The 16,679-nt window shown below is 33.0% G+C and overlaps 1 protein-coding gene across 8 annotated transcripts in view; it reads left to right on the plus strand.

Annotated features, from left to right (window-relative positions):
- LOC119067860 (tyrosine-protein kinase Fer) overlaps positions 1 to 16,679 on the plus strand; it is a 38,593-nt gene that overhangs the window by 2,670 nt on the left and 19,244 nt on the right. For all 8 annotated transcript variants that reach the window (XM_037171103.1, XM_037171102.1, XM_037171107.1 and 5 more), the window contains exons 2-3: positions 9,268 to 9,599; positions 11,922 to 12,112. In XM_037171103.1, the coding sequence (XP_037026998.1) occupies positions 9,404 to 9,599; positions 11,922 to 12,112 (387 nt within the window). In that variant the 5' untranslated portion in view covers positions 9,268 to 9,403. The remainder of the gene's footprint in view (positions 1 to 9,267; positions 9,600 to 11,921; positions 12,113 to 16,679) is intronic.

The following is a 16,679-nucleotide window of genomic DNA, read 5'->3' on the forward strand; positions in this document are numbered from 1 at the left end:
ATGGAAGGTAACTGAATACCGAAAAGAACGTGTCGAAAAAAGTTTCAAATTTGGGCCCTTGGACTAAGGCCGCTACTCGGCCCTAAGTGTTTTTTGCACATAAATCGAGTAAATCTCATCCGATTTTGCTAGATTTTGTTTCATTTGAGAGATAATTGAATACCGAAAAGAACGTGTCGAAAAAAGTTTCAAATTTGGGCCCTTGGACTAAGGCCGCTACTCGGCTCTAAGTGTTTTTTGCACATAAATCGAGTAAATCTGATCCGATTTTGCTAGATTTAGTTTTTTGTGGAAGGTAATTGAATACCGAAAATAATGTGGCAAAAAAGTTTCAAATTTGGGCCCTTGGACTAAGGCCGCCACTCGGCCCTAAGTGTTTTTTGCACGTAAATCGAGTAAATCTCATCCGATTTTGCTAGTTTTTGATTCATTTGAGAGATAATTGAATACCCAATAGAAAGTTGACAAACAATTTTGGGTTTCTAAAATAATATCGTAAATTGTTGGTTTTATTTGAGAGGTACTTCGTACGGGCTTTCGTAATTGCGCTATGCGCAATTTTAAAAATGAACACTTTCAGTAAATTTGACCATGCCCAACTTGACTTGCATTTTGGTAACAGACGCATTAGAGGGTTGTAGACGTATTAGGGTTCCGGGCGTATTACGGCTACGGACGTATTATGGTTACGGACGAGATAGGATTACGGGTCGTACGGGGCTAAGTCGCAGCAAACGCTCCGACTGTTCTGATGCCTTGTTTTTCATGTTAAATAATAATTTTTTACTTTAATAGTGAGGGAATGTGGCCATTCCTTCACTAGTGAAAAGTCTTTCCCTCGCTCGTAAAGTAAAACGTCATACTGTAATAGTGAAGGAATTTGATATCTCGTATCACAATGAGTAAAAGTAACTCGGCCTAGCGCCTTCGGATGCTTTTACTCATCTGGATACGAGTTATCAAATTCCTTCACTGGTACAGTAATCTACTATTATAGAGTTAAAATCGTCCTAAGTAGAATAATTTACTCAAAAACAAGTGAACTGTTTCTGATGTGTTGTGTGCTGCTTCCCATTTTGATTGTACGATTTTTTTTGATATTGTGCATTACGGTAAGACTGCTCTAGTTTTCAGAGCTCTTAACTTGGTTATATTGACATCTAACAAACAAAACAAAAAAAAATCCGTACCAAACAAACTCCGCTTTTATTTAAACGTTTGACTTACACATTCTTGCATATGATATCATTTTACAAAATATGACTTGTTGAAAATGTGTAAATATTTATAAAATCATAAATGGAATAACGTTCTATCTCCCTGGCTAGATTCCAAAATTTTGCATACATTATGACTATTGCTCGTAATCCAATTTTGCGATGAATAAAAGGCTTACCTGTGTACTATACACTCGTGGCTAATAAATTGAGATGATTTGTTTACGTTAAAAAAAAATGCAAATCTATAATCACACAAATGATGAATAGTTTTCCTGTAGGGCAGAGAGACTGTTAATAAAATTATATTAAATTGACTGTGAGAAAATGCATGCAGCGTCTGAGCGAAAGAACGTGTCGTGTGTTGATATTTTTAGTGGAATTTTCAATATGTGTAGTGTTCCACAAATGATGAAAATCATCATAATACCATTTCAAGAATACCATCATTTTTGTGACAAAAGTAGATTTTAGTGATAACAACTTCATATTTACAAATTAAACGACAGAAAAAATCTCTGCATCAGAATCGTATAATATTAATTCAGCAGCACGTATCTGGTAACGACTTCCTTCAGATATTATGAAAAGCTTCAATTCTGTTTAAACTTTTTAAACGGCAAACTTATCGCCATGTTATCATTAAATCGATAACTACTTTTGTTGCAAACTCTAGTAATTCATTTGTTTTTACATACATTCTGTTGTTAGATGCAGCTCTTCATTAACTGCAGAAAATAGATCTTAATCTATCTGAACTGCAACTGTTTTTTTCACTCTATCATAAGGTGTAGAGTCGACGTAGAATGTATATATTTGCCTTATGTCATCTTATTGAAAACCGAAATCACTTCACCTTAAATTAACTAATATTTAATATCTCACATCTATGATTAGTAAAATTATTCTCGGGGTGTCAGTTCTCAAGTAATTTTACTCAACGTGATACGAGATATCAAATCATGGGCTATGGGTTATACGACACGAGGAGTTGAACCAAAAAATAATTTTCTGTATTCTCAGCCACGCTTTCATTAATTTATATAGTGACTAAAATATTTTTCCGTCCCCTAGTCAATTTCATATAAAAGATTTGATGTTTTCGACTCGGTAACAGTTACAAGATCAGTGTTGTCCTCTTACCATGTAATATTTCTCCGTCTACAACGCAAACAAAACCTGGAAAGTGAACTGAAAAGGTTCTAATTTAAAAAAATGTTTTTCATAATTCAGTGGCGAAAAGTAAAGCTTTCGTTCCGTTGATTGTTTGTGCAAAGAGTTTGGCGATAATAGTACATCAGATTGCAAGAAGTTGATTTTCACAGTACTAGTTCAGTTCTAAGTTTTCCAAACGACTGGAGCGAGCAGAGAAATGTAGGAATGGAGCTACAAAAATCAAATTGTGGAAAGTGATGCAAACAATACTTTTTCTATTAAAATTTTGAGAAACTACAACAGACAAAGGTCGAAATAATTTAATAAAAAAAAGTGAGACGCAATCAACGCAAATGTCTTTTTTTTCGACACAAGTGCGTAAACATAATGTCACTATTTCGACACGAGTGCGGAATAGTAGTCACACTATAACTTGAGTCCTATGACTTAATTATACATCTAGTACAACCTCAAATATTTGAGTTACATTTCCGCATTTGTATCGAAATGAAGGGCATTTGCATTAAAACAGCTATTAATTTTTTTTTTAAATTATATCAAAGTTTATCGATTGTGTTGTCAATCTAGAAAATTTTAGTGTTCACCTCGTTGCACATGTGATTTTTGTAGCGTCATTACTAAGTGTTCCTTTCGAGCGGAGCGACTTTGTGTAAGACATGTCTAACGTGTGTCGCAAGTACGTGTGTAGTAATGAGATTGTATCAGTTTCACAGCAGATGTAGGGAACCATTCATTCAGTTGCATAAATAACTAATTCATTTTACAGTGTCATACGGTCTTGTTGGTAAATGTATTCTACGTATAATCACCTTTGTAATATTACTTTTGTTTTTTTTCCTTCTTTTTTTCCTCATATTCCACAAGTCCATAGTCTCGCCTTCTTCAAATATACAAAATGTAATTTACATGGATTACTTACACATAGACTATACACTCTTATTTCATTCTAATTTTGTTTTCGTTTATTTGCGTTTTTACCATAACAATTTGAATTTATTCGATGAAGGTGTGTTTTGTTTTCTTGTAAAATTATTATTGAGAACAATAACTTGAGCACATAAGAAAATGTATATATTGTGGAACAGTTTTTTTTTCTCTTACCATCTAGGTGTATGTTCTCTTGTTAAAAGTACAACCAATATATTAATCTGAATATCATCGTTCAGTTCAAGAATAAAAAAAAAGTATTTTTGTTTATGTGAAAGCATAAATATACCTCCAGGGATAAGTCAACGGATATTGGAAACCTTCGTTTTTTTCTTACTTAGTTCTTCTTCTCTTATGCATAACGTATACTTCGTAAGATAATAAAACCGAATTTTGATTGAAGGTATGCTGGACAAAAATTTACTTCGTAGAACTCCCAGCGGACAGGATGTGATTTTTGTTTATTTTCTTTTCTTTGTTTTTTTTTTTTTTTATTCTTTTGCGGGGTCTAAAATTTCAAATGAAGAAAGAAGTATACCGTGTGACGCTAAGCTTTTTTCTTGTGGCTCATTTTTATTTTCACATCCACCAATAGTTTAGAAAATATAGCACACACAGTAATGTGTGTGTTATGTGTGCTGAAGAACCTTCGCAAGAAACCGGAGTATGGCTGGAGGCTGTTATAATTATTAACTCACATTGAACATATTATGTGATTGATATTCATGGGAAAACATTGTAAAGTGTTTCGTGTGTATCCTTACCTTCTTACCATGCCATGCGTTCTCTGTAATTTGTTGTGTGCCAATTATAAGTAGAGTAGGATGTTATCTGAGATCGATGCTTTTTTTAGCGAGTGAGAAAAAAAATATTCAAATTATTTATCCTGGCTCTGTCTCGACCGTCAGGAAAGTCTAAATTTTAAACTGGAGTATTTGATGTGAGTGAACATTATGTGGATTAGGTGAAAATCTGCAGATATTGATTATTTTATCGATTGTCACCGATCGCTTCAAGTTAAACGCTAAATTAAGTTAAACGTTCGTAGTGAATGGTTTTGAAGATACAGAAAAAATCATTCTCAATTCACCTACCGAGGGTGCATACGGCAAGAACATCTACATCATCATCAAATCTGTTCCTTCATTGGTTGAAGGTATGCGAGTTTGATGGCGTAATTTATCGATGACAGATAATATTAGATTTCATTGAACGTTGCGAAAGTAATCCGTTACATGAGGTAATAATTGTGTGATAGAATAAAACTCTTTTTCGGCCCCGGGTTACAAAGTCTATACTTGTCGAAAAACAGTTGCTCCAAAATACACGACTAAGTTAGCGGGTATATCACAAAGATTTTTCCGAATTAATGGTTTTCGTAACAGTGCATCGAATGTACTCTGGCTTATTGCCTGCTTATGCGAAAGTAGACTATCATAAAGGTAGTCACGTAAAATCAAGCGAAAGAAAAATTCTTGATGTATTTGCCCAGGAGACAATAAATACTAATTTTTTCTAGCGAAGTATCGCCTAGTAATAACTGGACGTACGAATAAAAGAAAAATCATTGGAATGATGATATTACCTTTTACTTAATTTATAGTAAAACGTTAAAGGTTTCAAGTCATTTCTTGACCTGACCGATCACAATATTTACATAATCCATTCTATGAAACATGTGATGTCCACCTGGCTAAAGCTAATCAGTCAGTTTCGAAACCATTTATTCCTACCAAACACGTTCCAAACAAGAATGTATGAGATTGTATAAAAGAAAAGTTTTCTTCCATTTCTGTGACTGTTCGTTCAGTTCACACAAATGAATTGTATTACTTCTGTCAATAACATCTTTAAAAAAATAAACATTAAAAGTCTTCTTTTTTTTCATCTCCTGTGTAGTCCAGCATTACGGTACTTTTATTTACACTTACTACAGTAAAGAGAGGTGTATGTAACTCAAACACTTTAGCACTATTACCACATTTTCGAGTAACTTATATGGCTGACTATTGCCTATATAGAGTCTGTGAACGAAAAATATTATTAAATGAAAGAAGAAAAAAATTGAGCACCCATGTCAAATCAACATAAGAAAATGACCACATACTTACTTACCAGCCATACTCATACATGACCGCATTCATTGCCGTATTGTGTGTATATATAATATGCAAATAAAGATTTATAACTCTTTTTTTAGTAAAAAAACATAATTTTTATTATAGTGCCGAGTCGATATGTGTGGTTATTATTGTATGCGAGTTGTTAAACAATAAATATAACAACATCGCATACAACACTCAACTAATGTTAGGCCAAATATTATTCAATTCCATAACCATCCAGCTCTATTATTTAGAAGAGATCACCGCTTTTTTTCTGCTCTTCAAGCAGATAATCAAAAAAATGAGTTCACACAATAATCTTATCCTGATGTGTTTCATCTACATAATACTATATAAGCCATCAACTTATATATATATATATATTAATTTCAAAACTCCTTTCGCTTCTCTGATTCTTATTCGTTTCTGTCTACAAGTGTTCTCATCATTATATCTACCTATATGTATGTGCATTAAATAAATGTTAACTTGCAGGTTATGACCTGTCGAGTCTAGTTGAAGCTATGATATATACCTTTGTTTCCACCCAGCTCAAGGACCAAGATATATATTTAATAACGAAGACAACAAAAGAATCGAAACATAGAGGCGAGAATGATGTTGAAGTAAAGCATAAAAAAAGCGGTGGTCTATGAAAAGAACACAAAACATTTTTTTCTTACATTCAATGCGTTTGTTTTTTATTTTTTATTTTAAGTGCTTAGAATGGTGTGTACTTTAAGAAGAGGGAAAAAAATGTAATCAAGAATGTGAATGTTTTCTTGTAAGAAAAATGAATGAATAAGAGGAAAAAAAAAATTAAAACTCTAAAATCTGAAACAGCATCAGAGTGAAACATTTAAACTCAATTTTTTTTATTTTAAACAAAAATAAGAGATGAATCAATTCTTCATTATTACTCTTTAAATCGTCAATACGTTTTTTTTTTCCTTCTTATAAATTCGGAGTGGCGAAATGTGTATACCCATAAAACGAGAGTCGACCTACAAAAATCTTAAATTTATACATCCGCAAATCATCAACTTCGTATTCGTACATTAAAGCCAGTTAGTTTTAACAAAAATAAACACTTTTTTTTATTGAATCGCGTTAGTCTTATCCAATATAATATTCGGATTTTTTTTTGTAGTCACGGCGTTGCATCAAAATCAATGTCTAAACAGTTATTGAAATCGAAACTTCAATATTGAAAGTAGTTGATTGTGACAACTGACCAGAACCAACACAGTTCGTAACATTTTCAAACAAACATACATTTTTCGAATTTTATTGTAAACACAAAAATTGGATATTTCAATCGAAAAGAGGAAAAAAGACACAAAAATCTCTCAGAGTTTCATTGCTCATCCCAAGCACGACCACTTTTTTCTAGAATATATCACAACTGTCAAGTCTGCAAGACATCTCTGTAATGTCATCACTTTCACTTCTACTTTACATTTCTCGGGTTGTTAAGTATTTCTTCTTTTGTAGTTCATGTGGAACTGCGCTGCGAAAACTGAACTTTTTCATGTGTGATTTGGGTGGCGATCGAAGGGTCTTTTATATCGGTTTTATATATTTTACTTTTCTCCACTAGTAGTGAAATGAATTTTCATATAAACTTTTCGTCACTAGAGGAAATGGACTTTTCACCGCTCTTTCTGAACCATTAACAGTAAATAAAAATTCTGTGCTGACCGAATTTCGAACCCCCGACACCAAAACCCAATGCTTATCGAACAACATTCGGCTATTCTAACCATTCGGCTATTGAGACATAAATATATCCACAGTGAACCAATTTTTGAAGCGTACATAAATGCTCGTGATTCTTGATCGCTAAAGGTAGAGTTATGTTTTGCATTTCAAAAGTTCATTTTTCGAAAGTGGTAGTTTCTGTATAAATTACTATTACATAACAAGGAACAAAAAGTCCGTTTTCGGGTGAATATTGTTGACCCGAGGCGAAGCCGAAGCTCACTTCAAGATGGAGTAAACGGCTCGAGACTAGAACCTTGTTTACTACATGTAAGTGCATGTAAGTGCATTTTCTCTGTCAAAAACAGTGACGGTAAGTGCACTTTACCGTGCATGAGCATGTAAATTGGTTTATGCCACTCAGCATCATAATATGCAAAATTTGCAAATTTTAGATGCCTCTGTGGCAAAGTATTTTATTAGGCTCACGATGTATATTATGCCACAAATTCCTTCACAACAAAATGCATTACTTAACCCTAATACACCCTCATCGTATACATTAAAGTGTTACTCATTTCGATCAATGAACTTTTAAAAGGTTGGAATAAAATCTTCTACGAGATCTTCTACGTCATAAGTTCTAACAACTTTAAAATCACATTAACCAGAGCCACAGTTATTGTTGGTGTTAGTCGTTAAAATATTTTTTTTTGTTATCTCGGATATATTTATTGATCAGAATATTAAATAATAAAAAAAATGAATGAAAACTAATGCCATTCCACCAGCCAATGTCAATTCCCACGATGCTAAAATTCCATCGACTGTATACGAACAGACTCATCTGAGTCAATTGAATTATGCTGTTAATTTCATTGATTTATTTATTTACATTTATTAGCATACAATCACAATCTGCTGTACTGCATGCTTAAAACTGAATTTTGAACACGCTAAATCTATAATTGCCTCAACTTTCATTTAAAATTTTTTGTTCACTTAACGTACCTGGCACTTCTGGTTTGTTGTTTTTTTCGTCTTCATTCGATTCATATTTTTATTGAATGATTCAAATACATATACGAAATTCCGCATAAAATTCGTTTACAATATTTATGTGTTAGGTTTGTTGTTGCTTTCATTTATATCTGCCAAAGTGTTAATCTGTAACTTCACCATGGCTTTTATGTATTTATAGCGTCTATATAAAATTGATTGAGTCACACGGTTTCCGATAGGTGTTTTGATTCTAAGTTGCTGTCTTCTGATTGATGTAAAATAGTCGTTCAGAGATATAGATAATTATAGACATTTGAGACAAAGAATTTGTATCTAATGTTTCTAATGTACATTCATGACGGTATATCGAAATAAATGTCAATATCAGTGTGAATTTATGTCACACACCAGCTACATATATACGTCATCGAAATTCCCCGTACAAGACGGTGGCCACATTAAAATGTTATTGGCACAGCTGGTGATGCAAATGTACCCTCTCTCTCTATTTCCATTCATGGCCAATATTGATGTGCATACCAATATTGTAGCGGATCTTAACCAAATCATCGATATATTCAGCCGTGAGACCATTCGAGTGTTTGTTGTATAATTCTTAGTTTCAAAATGTTCGGTCGTTCGGTTTATTAGATGCGTTAACCAATTTTCACAATTCATCGGAAATGCAAATGCGCCTAATAAACTTTCATATTATTCATATAGCATCTGCATCCTAGATTAAAATGTTATAATGTAACATGCAATGCTGGTATGGTAATCGGATTTTTTTTTGTTGTTAATGGTCATTGTCTCATTTGTTTCTTAGAAAAACTCTCGTGGTAATATTCGAAAAAAATGCACGTCGTTTTCGGAAATGTTGTTCCAGTGGAATTTTGTATGGCTTCTATTGTTTTTACGTTATTATACAACGCAATCACTTAAAAACCACTAAAAAAAACCAAAATTGAAAAAACGAAATCTGTTCGTAAAGTCTAATCAATAAGTAGAAAGCATTTTTCAGATATACAGAGTATACACACAATGTTAAGTGAAAAGAAAATAATTCAATCTTCCGGCCGTTAAAATCAAATTAATTTCAGTTCGGCATTCTCAATATCAATTTTATCTTTTTCATGTAGCATTACGTCAATTATGATAGCGATATTGAATTTGCGATAAAGACTTAAAGTGAACGACGACGAATTCGTTTATATACTTATCAGCCACATAATAATATCAACAACTAAAGACTTATGGTATAACAAACAAAAGAAAATGGGTTTTTCATCACTGCTTCAAGGAAGGGCAGCTCACGAAGCCCTTTTAGTGCGTCAAGATGCCGAACTTCGTCTATTGGATACTATGAAACGATGCTTAACGCAAAAAGTAAAATGTGATAAAGAATATGCAATTGCATTAACAGCCGCCTCACAGCAAGGACTCAAAATCGATCGGGCCGATGATCTGCAAGGTAAATTTTAGAACTTATTTTTCCAATATTTTTTTCTTGTTGCTTTTTAATGTCTAATTCATTGAAAATGTTGCTTGACAACAATTGAATGAAGAAACGTTAATCATTGAGCTGCAATAAATTAGTAAACTGACATGATAATGTAATTCAATAAATTAATTTCTCATGGATCTGTTGTCATGTAGCTGTAATTAATTGATTCAAAAGTGTTGAATTTACCTATTCGATTACACTCAGTTACAATGCATGAAAAAACTGATCATTAGTCTAGAGATCAGTTGAATGTCAACACATTTCGAATTCCCTTTCAATTTTTTTTTCTTAAATACGAAAATGGAAGGGGAAACTGCAGCGATTAAATTGATTCGCAATATATGAGTTGAATATCATGAATAAACTCAATAAAATTTTTAAACTGTTAAAGCTCGGAAAAGTTATCCAAATAGATTAACTTTATTGATCTCATTTTGCACTGTGCGGAGTGAAAGTGCATCATAAAGACATGATTATCACATCAAATTTAAAAAAAAAAATTACTGAAATATAACCTGAGCCCAAGTTAGAGTACTTTTCACTAACAAAAATATTGAAAATCTCAACTTCTGCGGGTTTTCCAGGTAATGCAGGTAAACTGCAACAGTTTTATCGTCCCATACAAAAAATTACACACTATTGATGATTCCAAACGTTTTTGTCAATTCTTAACTTTCTGCTAGTCAACTCAAAAACATTGTTGTGAAGAACGTTTGCAGATGAAGTCGATAAATAAATATATGCGTGGTACCCGATATCCGGAACTATTTTGATGGATTCTGGTTTCATGTTTTTTCATGATTCTGACAGGATGTTCTATTTATGCGCACGACCAACACCATTATTTGTGAATATGTTTTAGTTTTCACTTGACAAACATTTTTACCATTGCACTAGCATTATTTATGGAATGATGTCAACGCACTTCACGCATGAGTGATACTCTAAATAGAGTACTGAAACTGGGCAGTGTATCGAACACATTTTTGCACTGTACAAAAATCTGGAATCGTTTTTTATACAAAATAGTACTCTATTTGGCAGCTGTCATTAAAAGCACTTTTGCTTGAAGTGCGTTGATGATGTACGTTTTACAGCACATACAATAACATTTATGTCACTTTCGGTATTTTTGACTCTAAAAAATGTTTTTTTAAAGTGGACACTCAACTAAAATACCGAAAGTTTGTAATCTGCATTTTCATGGGGTATAAAAGAACAAGCGGAAGCCACTAGTCATAGTTTGTCCATTTATCTACAATAAATTTTAGACAAGAATTCGAACAATTCCAATCGAACAACTAACTCTTACATTTTCCTTTATTTTCGTGTCTCAACCATAAATAGTTACCATGGTGTTGCATAACTGTAAGCAATTCTTTCATCTTCATTTTTACGACAACATTTTTTTGCTAATGACGTCACTGTTATTGTTAGCGAATTGTGTTTGTCATAAAAGAAGGTTCACACAGTAATCTAACTGCAACTGTAATCGGGGAAAGGAATTTTCACTATGATTACTCTTAAAAATAACCAAAAGCGAATGTTCCCTAGCTGTACGGCATTACTTTACTTATTAAATAACAAATGAGGTTCCTTTCCGAGAATTCTAACTTTAAAATGTTTTTGTCGAAGGAATGAGTTTACTTGCACGCCGAAACTACTATTTTTAGAGAAGTGAAAGAGTAATTTTCAGCAAATTTATTGCTTCGTTTTTGCGAACAATCTGGCAAATCTTTTGTAGGTAGGTAATCTTGGAATAGTTTCTAGCAGGTAGCAAAAAAGCTGGCTTCCTAGGATGTTAGTAAGATATAAAATCAAACGAAAACGGAGTCGATACCATGTAAGGCAGAAAGAAATGGGTCGTTAAGTTTCACATTGCATTTTCGTTTATCAATCAATTCAAAATTTATCCAAGTTGAGAAATCGAAATTACATCCAATTATCGAGAAAATGCTGAGCTGACACAGTTTTTTCCAAATTCGATTTAAAAATTACAGAAAAAAAAGGTTAAAGTATAACAGCAACACAGCAACAACCACTTCAGCAAATGTATGTGATTTCCATGCATGCAATTCAGATGGAAATTTTACTCATTTTCTTTCAGTTACATAGTGTATGGCGATTATTTTTTAATATTGCAAAACTACAGTCGATTTAAATTCATTTTGAGTATTCATATAATTACGTCCACCATACGATACATAACGTTTTATACACACGGGACACACCATCATGTGCGGATCTATATAACGGTTGTAACCAATTTTCTCTTTCCTGTTCTTGCAGGAAGTCTCATAACAAAAGCATGGCGTGCAATAATGGAAGAATGGGATCAAACAGCAAAACAACTTAAATCCAAAGCCGAATTACTCGAATCGGTTTGCCAAGATAAGCTAACACATTTATATCAAGACAAACGAAAGGCACGAAAAACATATCAAGAGGAACATAGTAAAATTGCCGCTCAATTTACAACTGTAAGTACATGCAACCAGTTTTTCTAATTTAATTACTCTTCATTTCGAATCAGTGAAGATGGTCTGATTTTGAATTAAATACAAAAAAAAAATTATTTGTGAACATTGCTCTGTGTGCCATGGATACCACAAAATTTACATCCACTAAATTTTCGTTTGTTTTTTTTTTAATATAAAATTTCGTCCTGACAATAAAATATTATTGTCATCGATTGAATGGATGAATATGGTATGGATGAATCAATAAATTTATAATTATATTTTTGTGAAAGAGCAAGAATTTATTTTTATATTTTTTCTTATAATCTGTTTTCACATACCGCATCGATAGAGAGATTTCGTTGCTTATTCTTTCACCCATTTCACTTGCTTTTATTTCTCGTGTCTTAGAATTATATATATGTATCTATATAAGTAAAACGGCCGATATGTGTGTTATTTTATTTTCGTTTATTTATATACGTTATAAGACATAACAGTGGAATCTGTACATTATTTTATTGAAATTTTATTTATAGACAGACATTTCAAGATATGTTCTCAAAAATACTTTCAAAGAGTTTCTGAGTCTAATGGAAATTGTGTCATATGGTTTTTTTTTCTTCTCTGCCTTCTCTCGTGTGTATTTTCTTCTTCAATAGATTAACCAGTTTTTTTTTTTAAATATATATTCGATATATTGTTGTACGATAAAATGGTTTTTAGTGGATGTATTTAGGATATATTATATTATATGCAAGCGAACATAACATGCTAAAGAGATATATTAAAAGCTCGTTCTTTAAGTGTTTTTATTCGAAAATGCATTAGGCCTCTTAATTTCCGATTCTCAATTTCGATTAATAAAATCGGTGAAACGATAAACAAATGAGTTGTTTCTCGGGTATCGTCGGGATTTTCTTTTTCTTTACATTTTAAATAACATCAACACCGCAATCCATTCCGATAGTTTAAAAGCCTGTTTTTATTGTCAATATCTATTTCCGAGGTCAATAATTCAATGGGTCTAGAATTTCGAACACCTGTAACATTTTGATTTCGAATATTTTTGAAATTTATTAGCTGAATCGAATCGGATGACAAATACTCGCTGCCTACACATTTTTCCTTGGTCTCGAAAAAATTTGAAAAAAGATTTTTCGCTAAACAAGATGATCATGATGATGATGATGATGATGATAATGGATCGCACCGTCCGTGTATATGTGTGTTACGTGGTGGTCTAATATAGTTTTAAATAATAATATCTTTGCTAGTCTGAATGTCAAGTAAAGAAACGATCATCTCATAATTAGTTTGTTGTCTCGTCACATATCATAACACGAACCAAATGAACTGTTCAGATCAAAGGAAAAACGTTGTGGTACAAATATTTAATGCGAATAACTGTGCCAAACGATAGTTGCTTCTTTTCTTCATCTCTCTCTCTCTCTCTCTCTCTTGCGTTGTTTTGGATTTTTCTAACTGAATTCAATTTTTGTTTTGTTTCGTAAAAGGCAGGTTTGACCTAATAATTAGCATTACGCTTTTTTTCCGTTGCTTGTTAACGATGTTTTGTTTCGGTGTTTGTTCGTCGTCTTCTACTTCTTCCATCAATTGTTTTATTTTTACATATCGGTATCTCGTAGGACTTATCGATAAATTTGAAATTTAGGTCGATACACTGAGTAAAATGGATCGCGTAAATATTTTGTTTTATTTACTTAAGACACATTCCAATAATTAATTTTGATGTAGGAGCTCGGGGGGGAACAATTGATCGTTCCTTACGTTCAATCGAAATGTTATGTGGACGAAAATAAATAAATACACAAAATGTGTAAACCTTGCATTCCATTTTTCATTGTTTTGTTTGTGTATTCTAGCATCAATATAATGGGATCCAATCAAATGGGCCTAATGAGATCGTTAGATACAATTCGTTCGTAATGTAATACGATTTTGGTAGATTGATGTTGGTTCAGCATCTTAACAAAGAAAACAAAACACAAATTTTTCCTTTCTCATACAAAATCCAATCGGCTAGAGGTAACATTTCGCTCTCGAACTCTGAATTGCACCAATGAAAGTATAAATCAGATAAGATCTAAAGTATAAAGCACAAAAAAGCAATCGCAAAAATAATTGATTTATACGTTTCAATGACACTTTATATTGAAATTCATGAGAATCGATTTGGAGCTAGCAAAAGGAAAAAAGAAACGGCAAGGCACCAACACCTAGATTTATTTTTTTCTCGCAGATATGCATACACCAAACGAGTTTTTTTTTAAAATGTAAACCGAAAAAATTGCAACTAATTAACAAATGTCTCATGTCACATAAATTATTAACATTTAGCGTATTTCACAAACCATCAACCTCTGAATAATAACATTAGTTATCACAGAAAAAAAAACCTTTCCGAACTGGAAGCCAACACGTGTGGATATGTTTCGAACGGTTTCGCAATTTTGTTATGAATAAAAATAAAAATTACCAAATTGTTACATTAGCCATGAGTTGAGTGTTGATAGGGTACGGTATACAGGTAATTGTGGTGATGCTTTTGAAATTTGCGAAAAGCGAGTTTTTTTTCGGTGTTAGTGCGATAGTATAACAAACCGGTAAGCCGTGTTCAATGTTACATTAACGAAAAGGTCGACCCATGTCTCTTTTTTATGGCTAACCATAAAATATTAAAAACTCTGTTCTGGGATGTCAAATTAGAGAAACGGTGTATGCAACGCACCGTTAGACGAAGAAAACGCCAGGAAAAGTTAACAGACACATTTCCGGTAGAACTACTATCATTCTGCTTATTAGGCCGCGAGCAACAACGTCTCATGACTCTGTCTTCTTTCGGATAGAGACAAGCTTCTTTCGACAATAGAGCTAGGTCATATAATGAATGGTTGCTAATCTTTCAGAATGTGAAATATGATACATTAATCGGAAGGAGGTATCCAGATCAACAATATAATCATACGACTGTTCCTAGTGCATCAAAAGGTCTCTCTAATAGTCACTAACTTTTCATTAAGAGTCGAACGTTTTGAAGATGTGTGGGGATCACACTAGTCAAAAAGGTTTTTGTTTCGTATATGTTTGAAACTGCTTAATATAATGGAACAAGTCTCTGCTTGCGTCCGAAATATGCGACGAATTGTGGTTAGGCCACCCAATGAACAAAATAATCATGAACATCAATTACGTTCACATGCACTTGAGAGGAATATATAATTATGGTCGAATTTAATGCGAAATCTCCCGGTCGTATTGGGATGTATATTTATTGTCGTTTCTTATATTCACTGTGCTTTTGTTTATAATTTTTTTGGGTTTTTGTTCGTGATTTTGATTGGGTCATATTTGTCGCAAATAACAGAGAAATGTTTAATTTCACACAAATTATGACAAATTACGGACATGCTTCTTAATTTGTTGTTTTGAAAAGGCCCTTGGCGTAAGGGAAGTAACCGCATACATTGAAACAATACCCTCTTGTATTGGCCGGTTTGCTAGAGAGAGTATTGGCCGAAACACTAATCTACAGGCAACAACGTATTCTGCCACAATCGGTGGCGTAAAGTTGAATTATATTTGTAGTTAATAGGTCCCGTCAGCACCCCTTTTCATGTATAGATCATTTTCATTATAAGGTACTCGTCAACGTAACCCCACTTAATTTTTCGTCAAGTAATCCTTAACCTCCACCAATTGACGTTCACTGCGTTCAATTTACTGGTTTTTGTATGAAAATCGTTCGTTCAATTCATTCGATATTTTTCGACATGACATTTTGCTGTGGCTTTATCTGATGACAACGTCCAAGGGGGGAAAACAGCAGTTTTCTCACCTAAACTGCCAGTTGTTACATTTTTTTGAAACGAATTGCTTTCGTTTCGTGTAGAAAAACGGTCATTGACACTACACTACGCACCCATGAAAAACATTGTGTTAACTACGAGGAAAAATAGAAAATTCCATTTCTAGCGATTTACAGCCCTCGCTTCGCTCTTGTTGAAATTAACTGCTTCCTCTGTTCGGTGTAAACAAATAACTGTTTCTAGAGTATATGAGGTATCGAACAAGAACCGGAGTACTTGACTCGGGGATCACTTTCATTGGAAACGTTCTGCTGCTTAAAGAACATCATTTTTAATAAAACTGGCTGAGAAAAGCTATTTTTTAACCTGTTACAGGCGGCAAGCATATGCCCAGTATTATTATCGGGTATATTACTTCCATAGATCAAAGTATTTTTAATTGGCAGATTTCAAATCTTGTACTTCACCCAGAGCTTGTCATTATTTTTGTCGTCATTATCGATAACAGATGAATATAGCCGTATGAGACAGGTTAAACTGTGAATCTTAACAGCGTATGTATAACCAAATAAATATGAGGAAATTATACTTTGAGTATACACACAGATTTACCACAACATCTCGTTTTGTTGTTGATGTTATTGTTTGGCCTTATACTTAAAAAATATATTAAAAAAATTGTCAGTCACATCCGCATTATTTTATCTCTCTATAAAATATAAGAATTGCCTGACATTCTTCTAATTTATTACAAATAT

Source organism: Bradysia coprophila (assembly GCF_014529535.1).
Source record: "Bradysia coprophila strain Holo2 chromosome X unlocalized genomic scaffold, BU_Bcop_v1 contig_130, whole genome shotgun sequence".
NCBI lineage: Eukaryota > Metazoa > Arthropoda > Insecta > Diptera > Sciaridae > Bradysia > Bradysia coprophila.